The sequence below is a fragment of the Apus apus genome, chromosome 3 (assembly GCF_020740795.1).
Source record: "Apus apus isolate bApuApu2 chromosome 3, bApuApu2.pri.cur, whole genome shotgun sequence".
NCBI classification, from domain to species: Eukaryota; Metazoa; Chordata; class Aves; order Apodiformes; family Apodidae; genus Apus; species Apus apus.
The window spans coordinates 88874393-88893762 of NC_067284.1; the positions used below are offsets into that span (position 1 = coordinate 88874393).

A 19370-nucleotide genomic window follows, 5' to 3' on the forward strand; every position below is an offset into this window, starting at 1 on the left:
TTTTTTTAATTATTATTGCAGGGTTTGTTGCAAAATATTCAGTTAATCTTTGAAACTTCGATTGAGGATGTTCTGCGTAAAAAAGGATGCCAAAGGAGCCAGTCAAGTAAGGCTTTTTTACCTCATTAATAATGTTTGATTGACCCTGAAAATGAGAAACTTCAACGGTGTCATATTATCCTAAAACCATGCAACAGATACCTCTAAAATGGTAGAGGAATCTTATTTAAAAAAAACAAAATAAAAAAAAATGCAGTGGCTTTTTGGTGGTAATAGGAAATATATTAGCTATATTGAGGTACTGGTTCTACTCTCTAGGCTACTGCTTTAGTTCTTATATCTTAGGTTTATAAATCTGAGCCTCTGTTTTTTAAGTTGGGAGAAAAACTGTCACACAGAATCACAGAATGGTAGGGGTTGGAAAGGACCCGTGAAGATCTAGTCCAAAATGATTAGAAATAGAAGGAAAATGGTTATGTATGAAAATATCTACGTTCTTCCATGAGATATCCATGATTCTTTGAGCACAAGACTAGGAATGCTGCTTCTGAATTCTGCTTCCAACTCTCAGTGGGCCCATGAGCAAGTCTGCAAGTCTTAAAGACATTGAATTCTTCAGCAAAGAGGCTTTGGGTTTGAATCCTAAAGCGTTGTTACTCAAAATATTCTAAGGAAATAATAAAAAAAAAATAGTGGTATGGAAAGCATGTATGTGACAAGCTGTCATGTGCTCTTTTTAGTCCAGTCGATGCTGACCTCATCAGGAGGGAAATCCTCTGTGTATGGGAGTATATTGGATTCATCATAAGAGTTATGAAAATTTGTTAATTATACACTAAGCTTTTGTCCTTCAGCTCATGGGAGGTGCTGGCTATTTTACTTTCCAGTGTTTGTAAATGGCAGGAGCTCAGTCAAAATCAGAGACAACTGATTCCACCAGAGTGGTGGTAGGTACACAAGGCAGTCAGGACTTTGGGGTTTCATTTGAGACTCCTGCCATCTGAAATGTCATTATTTCTGCCGCTTCACCAAGATGTATGTCATAGAGGAAATCAGTTAAGTAAACTTTTTTCCTTGTTTATGCAAAACCCATAAATTAAGGAGTAGCAGGTATTCACTTCTTCAAAGAAGGCCAGAATATTGACATTTTGTCACAAAAAATCTCTGAGATATATGAAAGTATGCATACATCAATATAGGGGTGTGCATATATTTAAATGCACAAAAAAAATATTAAGTGAGCTTCCTAATCCATTTTTAAATTTTGATAAAGGCTATTGGCTGGTTATTTCATATGTTCCACAGGTGTGCCTTGCTGCAGGACCTCAGACACAAGTGGGATAATGTGTAGAAATGAGTTACATTGGCTAGAATGGAAGTGGCCTTAGATAGTATAGGCAAGAAGATATGCCCTCGTTTGTTGGTTGTCATTTACTTCAGCCAAGCTGTTTTCTGTACTCAGAAACTATTGAGACTACTCAGAACTATTTATTAGTGGTTTTCAGCTTTGTAAGTGGAAGGAAATGCTTGAGGAGCAGAACTGCTGTGGGAACATAGAATGTGTACTTAGGCCTGATTGTAATCTGAATAAAAGAGAACTATGGTTTCAGGAAGTTCAGCTATCCTACTTCATTTACCAGTGGAAACAAAATTCCCAGAAGTAAAAGTAGAACCTTGAGGACACATTCAGCAATCAGAGGCAGAACAATCTCATTCAAGAGGATGTAGCTAGATTGGACCAACAAAAACAATTAAAGAGGGTGTCTTCAAATGTTTTACATTATTAGTTGATCACTACAAGGAAATAGTTTGTCCAAATACTCAGAAATCAAGGAAAAATGGGAGGTTACTGACTTCTACTCTAAAGAGGAAGCCAAGAGGAGCCTAAGGGAATAATTGAGTTCTGCATGCTGATACCTACCTTAGGAGGAATTCTTACACCCTTCAACTGTTGCAGCTAATAACCAACATATAATATTTATAATGTATTTGTCAACATCCAAATTTTCAAGACCAAAACATTATAGATTTATTGGGGTTTTTTATCCATCTTGGGAAGCATTAGCAAATAGTTCAATTCAGAGTATTTTCAGTTTTACTTTGCTACACCAAGAGAAGACAAGATGGAAATTACTTGTGCAACAACAGAAGAGGGCTAGTGGCACACTGTGTCTTGAGGCCATCAACATGACTTGAGAGGCTTGTTAATGCATGGCTGATTTTCTGGCATTGCCTTTCCAACTTAATTACCACAGTTGAAAAGCCATGGGTGATATGTTACAGACCACAAGGTATGCAAGTATTTTCCCATTTTGATGGGCCACATATTGAGATGTGGTACAGACACTAAGATGCCACATTTACACGTTTGTGTGTCCCATGGCAGATGTTACCAGTGAAGTGCCCTCAACTCTGAGAACACAAAAAGCTTGCTACTTTTTCAGAGACAGGACTGTGTTTTCCATCTGAATCTTTAAACTTAGTGTGAGAATGTGAGGTATGGTGAACTGGTAGCTTGGGATTGCTGTTGGGTTGAGGGTAGGAAAGTATCTCTGGAGTGTGGTGACTGCAGATACTTTAGGCAGGATGTAGGTTCAGCACTGGGTAGGAGAGATGACAAAAACATGCCTAAATAGGCACATCAATAAAATCTCTTCTTTGGCTAGAACAACGGAATGACATTTGCATATGTGAAAGGGTGCACACTCTGCTCTTCTGGTTTCTCATTTTAAAGATAATCATGTGGTCCTTAGGAAATTAGCTGGAAGCCAGCAGCATAGAACTGATTTCTCAGTGATCCCTAGGCATCTTCTTTCAGTTGCTGCCAAGTATCAGTAGGAAGTGTGGATTTAGTTCTTCGAACATAGTTTTGGTTTATGTTTCCTGCTGAGATTGCAGCTTTATTAATGTCCTCAGAATGTTCCAGTCAAGGCACACTCCGTGTTGGCTTGAAAAATATGAAATTAACGACCTGAGAAGTGCTATGGTGGAATCTGAGAAACAGAGTCTTCCAATGTGGTAGGAAAATTGCATTCTTTCCAGGGAATCAAAAAGCAGCTGAAATAAACAGTTATGACAGAGTTCTGATCTCTTATGTGGTATAATGGTTAAGGGAACCTGGACAATTACTTCAGCTCTGGAAAATTTAAAAAATTTATTGTAGACCTTGGCTTGTGGCAGATAATCCATAGCTAATTGAAAAGCACATCAAGCCAATCATTTTGAGTATGATTGAGAGGTAGTTATTTAATGTAAACTTAAGGGTTTATTCTTTGCCCTTTCACTTTTATCCTTCTAATTGAAGGAATAATCCCTCCTGATTCCATTTTCATTGCCTGAATTGAATATGTTTTACCTTGGATAATCAAGCATCAAATCAAGTCCTAAACATTTTTAAAGAGTTGCCACCTTATGTGGCTTGTCAGCACAGAATGGTATTGCAGTGTTTTGAATAATATGTTTTATGGCTCATGCTTTTGTTCTGATGTCTTATTTTTATACTGCTGTATCCTTTCCTTCTCCTTTCCCTTTGTTGACCTTGAGTTATTACAACATTACTGAGTAAACAAGACTTTATCGGGAGACAGGGCAGTATGGATTTCTGTATAGCTGACATCAAAGTTGAGTGTATCATGGAGTCCTTGGAGAAAGCTTCTATGGGATCCATAAGATATTTACCTGGGGGAGTTTTAAATTAAATGCACAACAGAATGCAGACTGTTTTATGTAATTATCTGTGCTTTTTTTTTTTTTTTAAATAAATATGATAATGTTCTGTTTCTTTTCAAGTATTTGCTATAGACAGGAAGGTCTTTTAAAATTATACTAGAACATGCCCAGTTCTCCATGCATAATGCATGTAAAGTTCTGTTTTAATTATGATCTGTCTATTAAAGGAGTGTTTGGAGTGACCAGTCAAATATTCAGCCTGATCTTAGCTTGACATCCATTTCATTTCAGAATTCAACTATCACTCAAACAGCTCCTCTGAGTTTAATACCAGGCAGTGACACACAGAGCAACCCAGAGTCTGGTATAAATTGCATAATGGTCTGAATCTGAGCCGAGTAACCATGGAATTTATGGGCAGAACAAGGACAATGACTTTCTGCAAGGAAGCTCTTTCTCCTACCTTTTCCTCTGTGTCAGGAAAATGTAATAGGTCCTGAAAAAAATCTGAAACCTTTCATGGCTCTGAGTGAATAAAATGGGTTGCTTTTTTGATAGTGTGTCCTTTTGTTACGCCTACTTCATAAATTAATGTGTTGCAGTGCCAACAGTGTTTTTAAGTGAGGGCTGTGTGAGACAGAGCTTGGCTCTTAATTTTGAAAAGGGAAAGCTTATAATTGGAAACAGCTGACATCTAACCCCTCTCTTTTATTCATGGGTATAATCTGGCATGAAGCTGTGCCAAAATAGATCTGTTTAAACCCAACCCATGGGTGCCAATATGTAATTTCAGAAGGAATCTGTAATCTGTGAAAGGACTTTGTATATGCAGCTTTATTTTTTTTCCCCTCTCTTGCTACCAGCTGAAGTGAACACCATCAATGAGAGCACTGAAATCCTTCACTTGAGCCCTGCTGTCACATCTGAGTATGTGGGTGAGAAGTCAGAGAAGAAGGCAGAGTTCTGTGACCGCTCCTGTGAAGAGCTGGGATCAATGTTCACTGAGCTCACTGGCCTGCGCATCGTAGTGAACAACTTAGCTGATAACCTCCAAAAAGTGGTAGGTACCTCTAAGTCTGAAGAACCAAAAGAGGTTTGTTGTGTGGTACTCTTCCCTTCCTTGTTTTATACCACAGGCAGTTAATGGAGGTTTCTGTACATACATGTGCATACCTGCTGGTATATCTACATATTGTAGAGATCACCTGTGTTTTCAGGGTGACTAGGTAAGTAGTGCTTGAGTATAACACCTTAATAAAGGCTGGGTTTTCACACTGGGTTTAAAAGAATGCACACACATGCATTTATACACAGAGGAAATCAACCATCTTAAAGGTACTGCAGGTTTTGAAATTGAAAGCTAACAAATTCAACCTTGCCTGTATACTGTTGAAGTGTTGCTGCCATGCTTATACCATTTATAAATAGCAAGTGGCTACAGGGTACCTAAAATATAAGTAAATCTATGGGACTTTCATAGTGGGAGTAAGGTTATGATATGTTACTGAAGTCTGCCTCTCTTCTTGTTCTGAATAAATTGATCTTTGCTGAAGGAAGTTTATTATTATGCCGCATGTCTTAGGACTAAGTCTTCCCTCCTGAAGATGGGTTGTATTGGAGAAAAGCAAAACTGCTAAGAACAGTATTATGTGACTGTGTTTGTACTAGTTGCTGAAGAATTGCTATGTGGTATTGCAGTACCTGGAAACTTCTACTTTATATACAGAAATATGTAAGAAAATACACGTTTTAAAATGGAAAAATAAGATCCAGTAGTGTCTCAGTTTTGTCTTCTTTGACTACAAAAGATTGCTAAATAACACAAATTTTTACTTTCCTTCATCTTCTAGTCTGAAGAGAACCAAATTATGTGGGAATTGATTGGGCCTAACAAAACACTGAAGAACCAGTCAGTTTGCTGGCAGGATGGCCGTGTCTTTGCAGATAATGAAAGCTGGATTGTGGATAGCTGCACTAAATGCACCTGCCAGGTAAGGTTTTGGAAACATTATTCTCTGCAAAAATGGTTAGTGGGTTTGCTCCTTTTCAAGTGACACCTACTTGGAGTTTGGCCTAGACTTATAGCTATAATTATTTATTTATATTTATTAAAGCTAGTCACAAATTCACAGAATTGTTCTGGTTGGAAAAGTCCTTTAAGATCATTAAGTTAAACCGTTAACCCAACTCTGACTCCAGTGCTAAACCATGTCCCTAAGCACCACATCTCCATGTCTTTTTAACGCCTCTGGGGATGGTGATTGAACCACCTCCCTGGGCAGCCTGTTCCAGTGTTTAATAACTCTTTCAGAGAAGAATTTTCTTCTAATATCCTGTCTAAACCTCCTCTGGTGCAACTTCAGCCTGTTTCCTCTTGCCCTATCACTTGTTAAGTGGGAGAAGAGACCTTACTACAACCTTCTTTCAGGTAGTTGGAGGGAGCAATAAGGTCTCCCCTCAGCCTCCTTTTATCCAGACTAAACAACCCCAAGTTCCCTCAGCTGCTCCTCGTAAGGCTTGCTCTACAGACTTTTCGCCTGCTTTGTTGCCCTTTTCTGGACTCGCTCCAACATCTCGATGTCTTTCCTGTAATTGAGTGGCCCAAAACTGAACACAGTACTCAAGGTGCAGCCTCACCAGTGCTGAGTACAGGGGGACAGTTCCTATGACCATGACATTTAGAACAAATAAAATTTCCACTCATGGAACTTTCCCCAGATGCTCACTTTTATTTGCCTCTGTATGTGAGCATAAGTCAGTAATGCTTTTTGGATTTCTTTTCTTGTAGGATTCTAAAATTGTATGCCATCAAATCACCTGCCCTGCAGTCTCCTGTGCTGATCCAGTTTTTGTTGATGGTGACTGCTGTCCAGTCTGCTCTCACTGTGAGTATTTAGCCAAACAGTAAGGTACTCTTGGCCAATATTTAAAGTAACTACTCCTGTGCTGGAGAAGTCAAAACAAATAAGAGGATGAGGCAGATAAGATCAAATTCAAAAACCCTTATGTATAAAAGGATCATATGAAGTAACTTGACTGTTTAAAGGTACTTTCTGGAGGAGTTGGTGTCTCTGGTGATTATATTGGTTGCTAAGAAATAAGCTAATAAATTGCCTAAGTTGGACACTAAAGGTTAGATGCACACTACTCCCTAGTTGTGTTTCCCAAGGTTGGACATCTTGATTTTTGTGGGTTTGCAATAGCACTGTGCCATGTTATTTATTTTCCATGCTGTCTGGGTAAAACAGACTGACATAGGTTAGGATGTCACCTTGTGTCCTTCTGTAGGATGTTGAAGTTCCAGAACAAAAATTTTGTGTGTTTTGATGCAATATTTATTAAGAGTGCAAGTTATTTTTCCTCTCTGTTGTCGCCATTCTCTTACTCTGTTTTATGTCTTCTCTGTCATATATCCTCTTTTGGTATAATGCTTTACTTCTGTGGAACAGATTGTCAAGGTTCATTTAAGATAGCATTACAGGCTTTGAATTGGACTTTGGAGTGATGATAGTTTTAATAATTTCGCTAATTAAGTGACTTCAGTGTGGGTTCATTCCATTTCCCTCTGTACTAAACAAGTCTGTTACAGAAAAAAAGTTACTTAGAAGTTCTAAATGAAAATACAATGAAATATTCTCAGTTTTTCCCTACTCAGGCATAGAGCACTCTTAAAGTGTGCTCTCAGTCATGTTCACCATTACATTGTGTTCAGAGGTAAGGCCACATCTCATCATACTGACCTATATTCTGAAGTCAAAGGCAGCCTGAACTCGAAGTTTTGGCTCAGTCTGTTCTAGAGATAAGATATTCTTCTTCCAATGGTCAGTGCCTTGTGCAAACACACTGCAAGTTCATGAAGATCCAGGATTCTTATCTGTGCAAGCCTCTAATTACAGCAAACCATAATTCCCTACTTCAGTGGCAACTTGAGAATTCAAAATTATAAAAAGAAAGGACAAAGCATATGTTCTACAAAGAGACATGAAAATCTTCTGAGAAGGATAGTAGACTGACTTTCAATGCTAAGTACTTTTTTCTACCTTTCTCTCTGCAGCTGATGACAGTGAGGAAGGCTGGTCACCATGGTCAGACTGGACAAAGTGCTCAGTTACCTGTGGCTCTGGGACTCAGATGCGAGGAAGGTCATGTGATGTCACCAGGAGTGCCTGTACAGGCCCTCACATCCAGACAAGGATGTGCAGCTTTAAGAAATGTGACCATCGCAGTAAGTAGTACAATTTCTTATTTTTTAAAGCTTCTTTGGACTTCTCTAAGCAAAAACAAGCTTAGTCTGAATTTGCTATGAACACTTACTAGAACAATATGTATTTGAACAGTCATATGAGTAATTAAAGTAGCTATCATTAGATTTTTTTGTAATTTCCCCCCTTTCAAATATTTATCCTTTTCCTGACAATTCAATATATATGTGCATTTTGGGCTCAACTCTGTCAAACAAAAAGGTTGTGGGTGATCTTTTCTTTAATAATGTGAACTGGAGTCTTATTTGACGACAGTTTGGAGGCAACACTCGGTTCATAATCATGATACATGGGGCCATGTTTTGATCTGCAGTTCTTTCACAGTTATTGGCCCATTCCATTATGGTTTTTGGAAATACAGTAATCACAGGAGACTTGCAAAATATCAAACTGCTTTTGTATTTAAGGCACTTAGTAGGATCATACTCTGTCTTCAGAACTGTTATTAATAATATTGCAGTTAGCTGCCATATCCAGGATGGTATAGTACCTATAGTTGCTAGATGCCCAAATGTGAATCTAAACAAGTTATTTTCATTGGAAGAAGTTTATTTTAAAGTAAAATATATAACATGCATGTTAGTAATATTTTGGTCACTGAGATTCTTAAGAAAGCTGTACTTGACTGTCTGAGCTGATGTGCTGGGCTTTGTAAGTGACAGCAGTAGGAAAAAGATGGGATATTCATCAGATGTGGTGAGAGGCTTATTAGAAAGTTAACTTCACAAGTGAGTTTGTATTACTGCTGCAGGTGGGCTATTTCCTTGAGTTTTGCTCTTTTCTCTGGCAGTACGTCAAGATGGTGGCTGGAGTCACTGGTCTCCCTGGTCTTCCTGTTCAGTTACCTGTGGAGCAGGAAACATCACCCGCATCCGCCTCTGCAATTCCCCTATCCCCCAGATGGGTGGGAAAAACTGTGTGGGAAATGGGCGTGAAACAGAGAAGTGTGAGAAGGTTCCATGTCCAGGTACGTCTGTGGTCTTGAATCCAAGGTAACACAATAATATTCCAGCTGAATTTCTTGTCTTTATTCAGATCTAAATTACAGTGGATGTCTATGATGGAACACACAATTTCTGGCTTAGGGGTGAAATAACACAAGGATGCTTTTAAAATGAAGACAACAATGCAGTCAGAGGTTTTGTAAACCTCCCAAGTTATGGTTTGGCTTTGAATATTAAGATGTGAAACATTTTCATTTTCAAACTTAGTGATTTGTCTCTGCATATCAAAAATCGGAATATTTTCTATCTAAAAGGAAGCTGATACTGCAGGTGTTGGAAATAGACATACAGGCCCTCAATAGCCAGTTGTCTTTGAAAGAGTGCCTATATATTTTACACATATTCAACACAGTTTTGTTGTAGTTCTTTATACTCATCTACACTTGTTAACTTTTTTAGAGGCTATTAATTGCACTCACTTTCACCTTCATTTAATATAATTTTCCTCACTTTTTTTCCTTTTGTATATCTTTCTTTATTCTGTTCTCTGTTCAGTCTTTCCTCTCTACTTCTAGAATATGAGCTTGAAATGCATGTCAAGCTTCTAACCCAGTAGTGCTTAAAACAGCTATACACGCTTCATCCTTTTTTAAACTACTTGTGCATGTGAAGTTAGTGAAATAAAAGGTTATTTAAGGATGCACACCATCACCCTTATGGTTTTTTTGCAGTACCAAGAACAAACAGAGTTTGGTTCAAAGATGTTTGTATTCCAGGAAAACTCAGGATTGATGACAACAGGGTCAGTAGAGTTGTACCAATATGAAATATGCAGAGGAATAATTGAAATAAACTATTTATGCCAAGTCAAGCAATGCTTTTGAAGATATGCCAATGAATGGATCACAAAACAAGAATAATAGCTGCAACCTTACTGAGCATAGTGTTGCCATAAAAAAGCCATAGAGCTCAGGTTTGTCTCAGCAAAAATTTGTATCCTTAGGTCACACCCTGCTTTCTGTACAAATGAAAGCTTAGTAGGGAGCTTTGAAGGCACAGTACTTGTTTTGATCAATGGTAATACACCATGCCAGTGGGCACGGCATGTTGTTTTAATTAATGGCAAAAAAATGCCTATAAAGCAGTTGGGTATTTTTTGTTTGTTTTTTTTTTGTTGCTGTTGTTTGTTTGTTTCTGAAATACTGTTACCTCAGTATAAGGCTTTGTCAGCATCTTTCTTCTTATGTGTGTAGTGAGAAACTGTGTCCAGTCAGGGATCTGAAGAAAGTGTTGTTGTCATTGGCACCAAATGTTGTCCCCAGTATATTGCCTGTGATGCTCTTTTCCTCTCCTGCATATCCTAGTGAATGGACAGTGGGGTCCTTGGTCTCCATGGTCTGCCTGCACTGTTACTTGTGGAGGAGGAATACGCGAGAGGTCTCGCCTCTGTAACAGTCCAGAGCCACAGTTTGGAGGAAAGCTGTGTGTGGGAGATACCAAGCAACATGATATGTGCAATAAGAAGGATTGCCCAATTGGTTGGTATTTATTAATTCTTTATTTGGTCTGAAAAATAATTATCACTGTTATTTCTTTGATAGATAATTATGAATTGGCACTATAGAAATCTACTAATTATACCTCTGTTTCAGGAAAGCACATTTAACTGTTTTGGGTGTTGTCTAGATATTTAGGATTATATATATATTCTTAATACTGACTTCTCCTGGACAACACTGCATTTTTTAAACATGGCTTCAATATGCTGTGATGTATTCAACTGGATGTAGCAATATATTTTCATATTAAAGCAATAGTATATGAAATACATTTGATAACACTAATTCTAAGGGCTTTTATAAGAGTATTGCATCAGATGTGATTTAAGTTAATGAACGGAGAATACCTGTTTCTTAAATGAAGTGTTACATGCCTTTTATGTTCCTAACTTCCTTTGCACTTCTGCATGTCTTTGCCAGACGGGTGTTTGTCAAATCCTTGCTTTCCTGGAGCAGAATGCAACAGTTACCCAGATGGGTCTTGGTCATGTGGGCCATGCCCAGCAGGTTACCTTGGCAATGGTACTGTCTGTGAGGATCTCGATGAGGTACTGACTTTGTTTCCAGTAACATGAGAAAATCACTGTGAAATTTACATTATTTGGGAACTGCACATCCATCAAACTGGTTTCTTCTTTCTTTTTCTGCAGTGTATAGCTGTGTCAGATGTTTGCTTTAAGGTGAATCAGGTCCATCGCTGTGTGAACACAAATCCAGGTTTCCACTGCTTGCCATGTCCTCCACGCTATAAAGGAAGTCAGCCCTATGGAGTAGGGCTGGAAGTTGCCAAGACAGAGAAGCAAGTAAGTGAAGTCAAAGAGAATCTGATGGCTGGGAAACTAAGTAATTTCCACTTGGTAATATCTGTGAATGAAGGCATGGGATATACTTGGGTACTAAACAAAGATAATGTGAAATGGGTAACTGCTGTTCCAGGGTATTTTTGGTTCGAATAACAAAACATTTAATTGGGGGTTGGATTTTTTAAGGATTTTATTTTCTCTAAGTGTCTGCACAGTTGCACCAGATGAGTGTTGGATGCCAGGAGCAAGCATTCCCCTGTTCTGCAATCGTTTCTTTCAAGTGTATGTACCTAATCTAGGGATTGGAAACTGAGGAGTCAGGGTCGTTTTATCCATAAATATAATGCTGTTAGTGTCATCAGACATATGCTTGAAGTTCCCACTCACTAAATTCCATTTGGCCAATACCCATTAATGGTGAAGGACAGAAGGAAGCAAAAATGATACTGAAGACTACAGTTTGATAGAAAAAAACCCAAAAACTTTTAAATGGATGTCATAGGATGCCTTCTCTTTGTTGCTGTTTAATCAATCTTTGGTTATTTAAATATGTGAAGTCTAAATGTAGAACGTGCGTAAGACCCTCAGATACTGTCAATGAAAATAAGTAAAGTGATAAGAAAGAGGTAACAAAAACTTACTTGAGGGAAACATGAGAATTCATTAGGGTTTATTTGATTTAAGAAAATAAAATAGACCTTGCATATTGATGAGCAAAACATGAAATTAAAGGAGGGAGTACAATGTACTTTCTGTTGCAGTTCATTTCTGGGGATTAATGACATCTGGAAGAAAGCAAATTCTGAAAATGTTAATCACTGTAATTGCTTTTTGAATTGTCTTTTTTTTCCTGTGGTATGTTTTAATTGCTTTCATTGTACACATTGTCTGACGTTGTGAACTGACAGAGAAGTATGACTTACTAACCACAATTAAAACAAAATTCCAGTCTTTAGGCATCTAGATGATTGGCCTGATGTTGACAAAATTTTGAGGTACCCACAGCTGGCTGCAAATACCATCATGTTTCAGTGAGTACACTCTGTCTGTTACAGGTCTGTGAACCTGAGAATCCGTGCAAGGACAAGACACACAGCTGCCATAAGTCTGCAGAATGCATCTACCTGGGCCATTTCAGTGATCCTATGTACAAATGTGAATGTAGGACAGGTTATGCTGGTGATGGACGCATCTGTGGTGAGGATTCAGATTTGGATGGCTGGCCTAACAATAACTTGGTGTGTGCTGCTAATGCAACATACCATTGTGTGAAGGTAAGTAAAAATGCCATGCCATAACCAGATTTTCTCTTTTTTCCTAAATAGCTGTGAATAACACTTTTAACCATCAAGTTGATGGCTGCTTTCATTAAGCTTTGATGGTTACAGCCTGCTTATTTTCTAAGAGATGCTGTGAAATGTGTATTCACTTAACACTAGACCCAGTAAGGGATGATTCTCAAAATGAAATCCAGAGTCCTCATTGGATTTCTTCCTACTTAGCATACACAGAAGGCTGGGATGCTTGTGAGTAGACTTAGTACACTAAGTAGCAGCTGCCTAAAGTATGAGTGTGTAGCACACAGCTAGTGAGAACTAAACAGGGATCTCTGGGTGCAGGTGAGTATGGAATCTTACATTCAGGGCTTGTAACAAGACACTGACAGTCACGCAAGGTCTGCAGCTCTAAATCCTTTCTTGAACTACTCCTTCCTTTTAAAGAGTTAAGCAGATTACGTGCTCTTTGGAAACTGTATTCAGAGCCTGACGTAATTTTGGCAATAGGAACCTAAGAGAGGAATGAACGAGTGATAAGACAGAGGAGTTCTCCTTGTTACGAAAGCTATATGAGAATGGATAGGAGATTTGGCCTCCCAGCCTCCAGAGATGTGGAGTGCCAGCTCTTACCGTCCTCAGGGGAATGACCTGCCTGCCACTATTGGCTCTAGACCTGGCTAGAGCAGGTTCTCAGCTCTTATTGCTGCAGCTGTGCCATTGTAATGGAAAATGAAACATTAATACACTGAGAAGAAAATAAGCATCAAGAAGCCTAAAAATGGTGGCATGTAGGTTTAACACTGGGTGCCCACCATGGTATACAATATTAGAATGGTTTGGGTTGGAAGGGACCATAAAGATCATCTAGTTCCAACCCTCCCAATCTATGGGCAGGGACACATACTACTAGACCAGATTGCTCAAAGTCACATCTAGCCTGTCCTGGAACACTTCCAAGGAGGGGGCATCTACAACATCCTGGGCAACCTGTTACAGTGGATTTGGTATGTTCCCTGGGACCTGGTTCTGTGCTCATCTGAAGCACACTATAAGTCCTCTTGGCTTCATAGCCTGAGGTGCCTTCCAGTGGAAATTGCTCAAAAACAGAGAGCATGCTTGAGTGTTCCAGATTCACCAGTTCTACAATGACCCAAAAAGATGAGGAGTGAAGATACCACCTGACAGGTGATTCTCTGGATCACATCTCGGAGCAGTGGCCTCACTGATGATTGAATGACAAGCACAATCCAGAGGGCCACACACTGTTTGCAGCAGCAAATTGAACAACTGGGCTGAAGTGAGCTTTACCTGAGCGGAAAGCATAAACAAATGCTCAGTTTTAAACATCTACCCATGGGACTTTTGACAACACTGGATTACTTACATGCTTTCACTAGGGCATGTGCTCAAGTATTTTGCTGAATGAGTTGTGGCTACAAAGTCAATGCTTTCTCTCCTGAGGTGTTTTTTTGTTGTTGTTGTTGGTTTTTTTGTTTGTTTGTTTTGTTTTATTTGTCTATTTTGTTGTTGTTGTTGTTGTTGGTTTTTTCCCCAGGCCTGAAACATTTTGGTTTCTCCTTCTCCATGTTAAGGGGATCTACCTCTAAAATGACATGAAGTTCTAGCACAATAACTTCAGATTAACTAATGAGGAAAGGAGTGCAAAAATTACTAAATTCTAGACAATTACAGTGGTTAAAAAAAAAAAAAGGTTTAACAGAAGGGTAGGAAGGTTGAAATCAGGCTGTCTGAGAGTTATTCAGGTATAATCCAGTTGAAGTTGCAAATCTGGCCTTTATTAGCAGAAGAGTTTCAGATAGTGATGGAAATTTGAGACTCAAATATTGATTTTCCTCACTGTAGCTGATGTGTATTTGTTGTGTATCCAGCCAATGTGGCACTTGCAGTTCATGCATTCTTTTTCAGTTCCTGTCATTAGAATCTGCAACATGTTGACTCAAGATGTAATGCAAATTATTAGTTTTCATTAAAAACACAACATGCTGAAGCCCTTCAGAAAAAGCTGTTTTCAGAGGTTGATTCATGGTTTCTGTAATATGTGTGTTGATCTAATAGACATTAGTACTTCATGTAAGGGGGAAAACCCACAACACCCCTTTAAAAATACCAGGTGATTTTGAGTCCTTATATTCATTATGAAATATCCTCGTTGAGTAATTTGGTTTTAGAAAAGCAAGTAAAAGCTTCTTTCCTTGAGCTGATAATGATTGAAAAGTAACTTACTAAAAGCAAAGCTATATGAACAAAGCAAGTAGTTATAAATAATAATAATAAAAACCCCTTAGCAATATCTTTTAGTGTAAATTTCTCTTTCATTCACAGGAAAGTAGTATTTATTTTCTGTAAGAATTATCATACCAACACACAACTTTGTCAACAGGTGAGCTAAAAAAGTCTAGCTTCCAGGGGGCTTATGCCTCAAGGTTGAGTTCCCGGGTGGAAAGTGTGTTGTCTGAGTCCTCTTTCTAATACTTAGAAGAGACTTTTAGAGTGCACTGGTAGGATCTCTCTACCCCACTATAGAGGAACTTGCTACCCTTAAGGTCTCCATCTTACTACTTCATTTATATGAAATTGGACTCTATAGAGAATACAGAGCGACAAACATAGATACAAAGTGATTGATCAAGATTTAACTAATTTTTTTGTTGTTTATAAATTATAGGGTTTTGTATCCCTGATAACCAGTGTTGAGTTGGACAGTCAAGGCTGTTCACAGGAATTTGGTACAAAAATCCATTCAGAGTTGCACTGGCATTTTGATATTTATGACAAAATTTTTCCATTCTTTTTCTTATCTATACCGTTAAAACCACTATAATTGAAAACAAGACTAAGAATCTTACTGTAATATTAATTTTCTTAGGGTATGTGTTACAAAAAAGCTATTTCTGCACTCTATTGTCAGCATCAGTTTTGGTTTGAGGTAGATATAGAATGTGAGGAAAAAGTGAGAATAGCAGAGTGAGGTTTTTTAGATATATTTAATCTTGACCAGTGGTAGAAATGCAATCCATTTTTAGCTGATTTTAGTATTTTGAAAAGGAATACCTGTTAAGAGTTTGGCAAAGTATTGCACTGCTTTCTTTTTTTTTTTTTCCAGTGTAACCTAAGACTTGCTTACTTAAAAGAATTATTCTTTATAAAGCCATGATACAAAATAAAGAGATGTATTTGCTTTTTATTTTCAAAGCCATGGGGGCATGGGACTGCAAAGGTACTGTTTTGCAGAACAGTATAAAGACACATTTTTCAAAACTCCTTCTTACAGTGTTCTCCTTTATTGTTGTGTACTATTTAATTCCAGTAACTTTCCATATGAACAACGATTTCTGAAGACCACCTTCTGGCTTGTATGTTTATTTTTCTGGCAACCAAACCTGGTCATCAAGCATACTGCATGAGTTGTCTATAAAAAAAATTACGTCAGAGTGAATGTTTGTACGTGTCATGTGTTTGTTCTCTACTAGATAGTTTCATCTGAAACTTACTGGAAACATCCCTTTAACAGAAGGAGTGTTGGGAAATAGAATGATTTGCAGATGCATTTCACTTACTTTACAATATAAAAGCAGCAAATTAACTACTATCCTTGGCAGCAAGCAAACAGGCACTTTAAAAAGTATTTGTGATTGACTGTTCTTGGTTTATAGTCTCTGGTGTACCATATAGACTCTTCTGCCCAGGCAAGTAATTCTAACATTATGTAAATGTAACCTATTGATTATGGTTTTTTTTTTGACCAGGATAACTGCCCTCTTCTGCCTAACTCTGGCCAAGAAGACTTTGATAAAGATGGCAAAGGAGATGCCTGTGATGAGGATGATGACAATGATGGTGTCGAAGATGACAAAGTAAGAGGCGTTTCTGTATCTTTATTATATTTGAGCTCAACATCTGGTTTCAAGGAAATGCATTACAGTAGATGAGAGCTTTATTGTTCTGAACTTTAGCTGAGCTATTCTGCACTGCCTCCCCTGAAGGATTTCTGGTGCAGAGTAAAGCTGCATTGAGTCAAAGGAGAGTAACACTGTGCAGAGCAAAGCAGTGTGGGAAACCTGGGACTGAATTATGTTCTCTGTATTAGTACTAGGGTCAGTTGTGTGCATGAAAACAATTTATTAGAAGGTGGTATTGGATTTTTGGTTTTGCTGTGGGAGAATGATAGGTCCATTGTATTTGAAAAGCTGACAAATATTATATTTGAGATATGTTGGAAACAAGTTGACATGAATAAAAATAACTGTAAAAACAGCAAGCAGCAAAGGGAAATGACGGAAGGAAAGTACCTAACCTGGTTCATGCTTTCCTCCTTTAGATCTGCCCACAAGACTGAACATCATCTATCAGCAGAGCCTGAAAGATAATGAGATAGTCTAAACTTCTTCTCCCTGTACATTCAGCAAAAGGACACCTTCAGAGTGGGATTCACCCCACCTTTTCTAACACAGGGAGGAAGGGTGATTTGGCATTAGGAATTTATTTTTCCTCTTTGTTCCTTTCAGAGGGAATCTAGATGCTTCAGATGGTTGAAGCTGTGTTAGAACTGTTTTCAGGGAGCATCTCCTTAGAATATTTCAAAAACCAAAGAATCATTTGATAAAATAATATTATTTAGTACATATATTTGAAAAATTGTATCCAGAAGTTCAGTTTTATGAGCAGTATAAAATTTTGGCTTGCCTTTCTATCTTGTCCTTGAGTATAAAAAATGCATTTCTGAGGAATTTAAAATGTGGGGCTAAAAATCTTATTTTCTAGTAAATTGTTTTTGCTTTAGCAGACAAGAAGTTATGTAAAGTTTTTTTCCAAATTACCTCCCTTCATATTCCATGATGTTGATTTAGCTCTCACTCCCGCTGGTTTGGTTTGGTTCCATTCTTCTTTGCTTTCCACACTGAGTACTTCCTCGTGCTTATGCAAAAGACCATGTGTAATTTGAGGATGTGTGAAATGTAAGAATTCTTGGTCTGGCACACTTAGAAATCAGAGATTAAACTGAAATGAAATTTTAAAAATTCCACTAAAAGGAATGGTCTCAGTGAAGAAATATTTTGGGTCAATGAAAGTACTTTGAATTTGCTTTTCGAAATGTTAAAATTTTACTATTCTATGCAATAAAACACAACCTACAAAAAAGTCAATCATTGTTCAAATTGAAAAAAAAAAAAGTGTTTAAAAATGGAACATCTATTCTAGTTTGTTTTTTTTTTTAAAAAAAAACAGAGTAACAATTCCAGTTTTTCCAAAAACACAATATGCAGCTGAAATTGGCTTCACATGTACCAGTGGTACACTTCTGTTGAAATATCTGAGTACAGATCTGATTTAAAGTGCCTGTTGCTTTCCTAGTGAGATATGGGACACACATTGCATGCCTTGTACAAAAACACAAAAACAGACAGTGAAGCAGGCGGTGCAGGTACCGTCTTGATGCCACCAAGATCTTCAGTGTAGGTACAGCTCATCTTGCAAAAACAATTGATTCATATTTTGATTTTTCCACCTCTGAGATAAATGGGAAGAGTGCCACTTCATTGTATGCTGTCAGGAGCTGTGATTTATAGTCTGAAATATTCTCTTCTTATTAGGACAATTGCCCTCTTCTGTTCAACCCTCGTCAGTTTGATTATGACAAGGATGAAGTTGGTGACCGCTGTGATAATTGCCCCTATGTGCACAACCCTGCTCAGATTGACACAGACAATAATGGGGAGGGTGACTCGTGTGCTGTGGATATTGACGGAGATGGTATGCTTTCAGTTTTGAAAATGAAGTATTGTTCCGTAAATATTCTTTGCTTTATGTCCTGTAAGAATACCTACCTGCATTTAAACATGGGATACAATTGGGTCTAGCTGTGCAAAAATGGATGAGAAGATTGTGCTTTTTCTGTCCTGTGTAGTATAGCTCTCCACAAAATCCCTGAATGGTTACAACGGATGTTCTTGAAGAATAAGTCACACCAAGTGTTTTATCAGTGTGATCTTTAAAAGAATTCTTTCTTTTGTCTGTATTCCAAAGTAATCAGGGTCTAATATAACACTTCTGTTGACTTTTTTTTTTCCCCTCTTAGAGAGGGAAAACATCATCAGAACATCCAGGCAGTTAAGACAATATCTGTAGAACTTAATGTTTTTTTATGAACATACTGAAAGCCCACAGTTATCCAAATACACGTTTTTGTATGTCTTCAAATACTATTAAAGCTGCTTTTTTAATCTATCAGTACATGCCTATATGACTCAGATTTGATCAGAATTACAAAGGGGGAAAAGCATTTACACGTCTTTCAAAAATCACATCCTTGCAGCATTTTAAATTTGAGAATCCAGAAGCACTAGAAGCTGAAAAAAGTAATGTTTGGATTTCCTTAATTAACACTTTAAGCTTTTGGATGCTTATTCTTCTTGAACTTCTGAATATTTTGAAGTCCTCTTACCCTTCTGATCATCAGGTTCTTAGTAGTTCTTGTGGAAGTTGTGCATTTGAAGAAAAATGTAATCCTATGTTATTGGCTGAAAGATTATGCAAATATCCAGGGACCATATAATCTAGGAGAGGGTACTTGTATCCTCTCCAGACAGCTGTACTGACATATCTGATTTTTGTTTCCTTTCAACATATTATAATTTTGAAGGAGATTGTTAGTTATATAATAAAGTTTCCTGAGGGGGAACTGGTTCTTTTGAAACAGTACAATAAATAATGCACATATTCTGGTAAAATGAAATTTTTTAATGCTGGGGCAGCTGAACATTAATGAGGTTGTTCCTATACAAAACTCTTCAGAAATTCCATCATGTTACAGCTGTGTGTTCAGTGCCGTTCCTTA

The 19370-nt window shown here is 37.8% G+C and overlaps 1 protein-coding gene across 2 annotated transcripts in view; it reads left to right on the forward strand.

Moving 5' to 3' along the window:
- The window catches only part of THBS2 (thrombospondin 2), a 35142-nt gene that overhangs the window by 4433 nt on the left and 11339 nt on the right, over positions 1 to 19370 (forward strand). For both annotated transcript variants that reach the window (XM_051615237.1, XM_051615238.1), the window contains exons 4-15: positions 22 to 106; positions 4533 to 4729; positions 5520 to 5660; positions 6458 to 6554; positions 7724 to 7894; positions 8722 to 8898; positions 10240 to 10413; positions 10855 to 10982; positions 11085 to 11237; positions 12293 to 12511; positions 16282 to 16389; positions 18127 to 18286. In XM_051615237.1, coding sequence (XP_051471197.1) covers positions 22 to 106; positions 4533 to 4729; positions 5520 to 5660; positions 6458 to 6554; positions 7724 to 7894; positions 8722 to 8898; positions 10240 to 10413; positions 10855 to 10982; positions 11085 to 11237; positions 12293 to 12511; positions 16282 to 16389; positions 18127 to 18286 — 1810 coding nt within the window. The remainder of the gene's footprint in view (positions 1 to 21; positions 107 to 4532; positions 4730 to 5519; positions 5661 to 6457; positions 6555 to 7723; positions 7895 to 8721; positions 8899 to 10239; positions 10414 to 10854; positions 10983 to 11084; positions 11238 to 12292; positions 12512 to 16281; positions 16390 to 18126; positions 18287 to 19370) is intronic.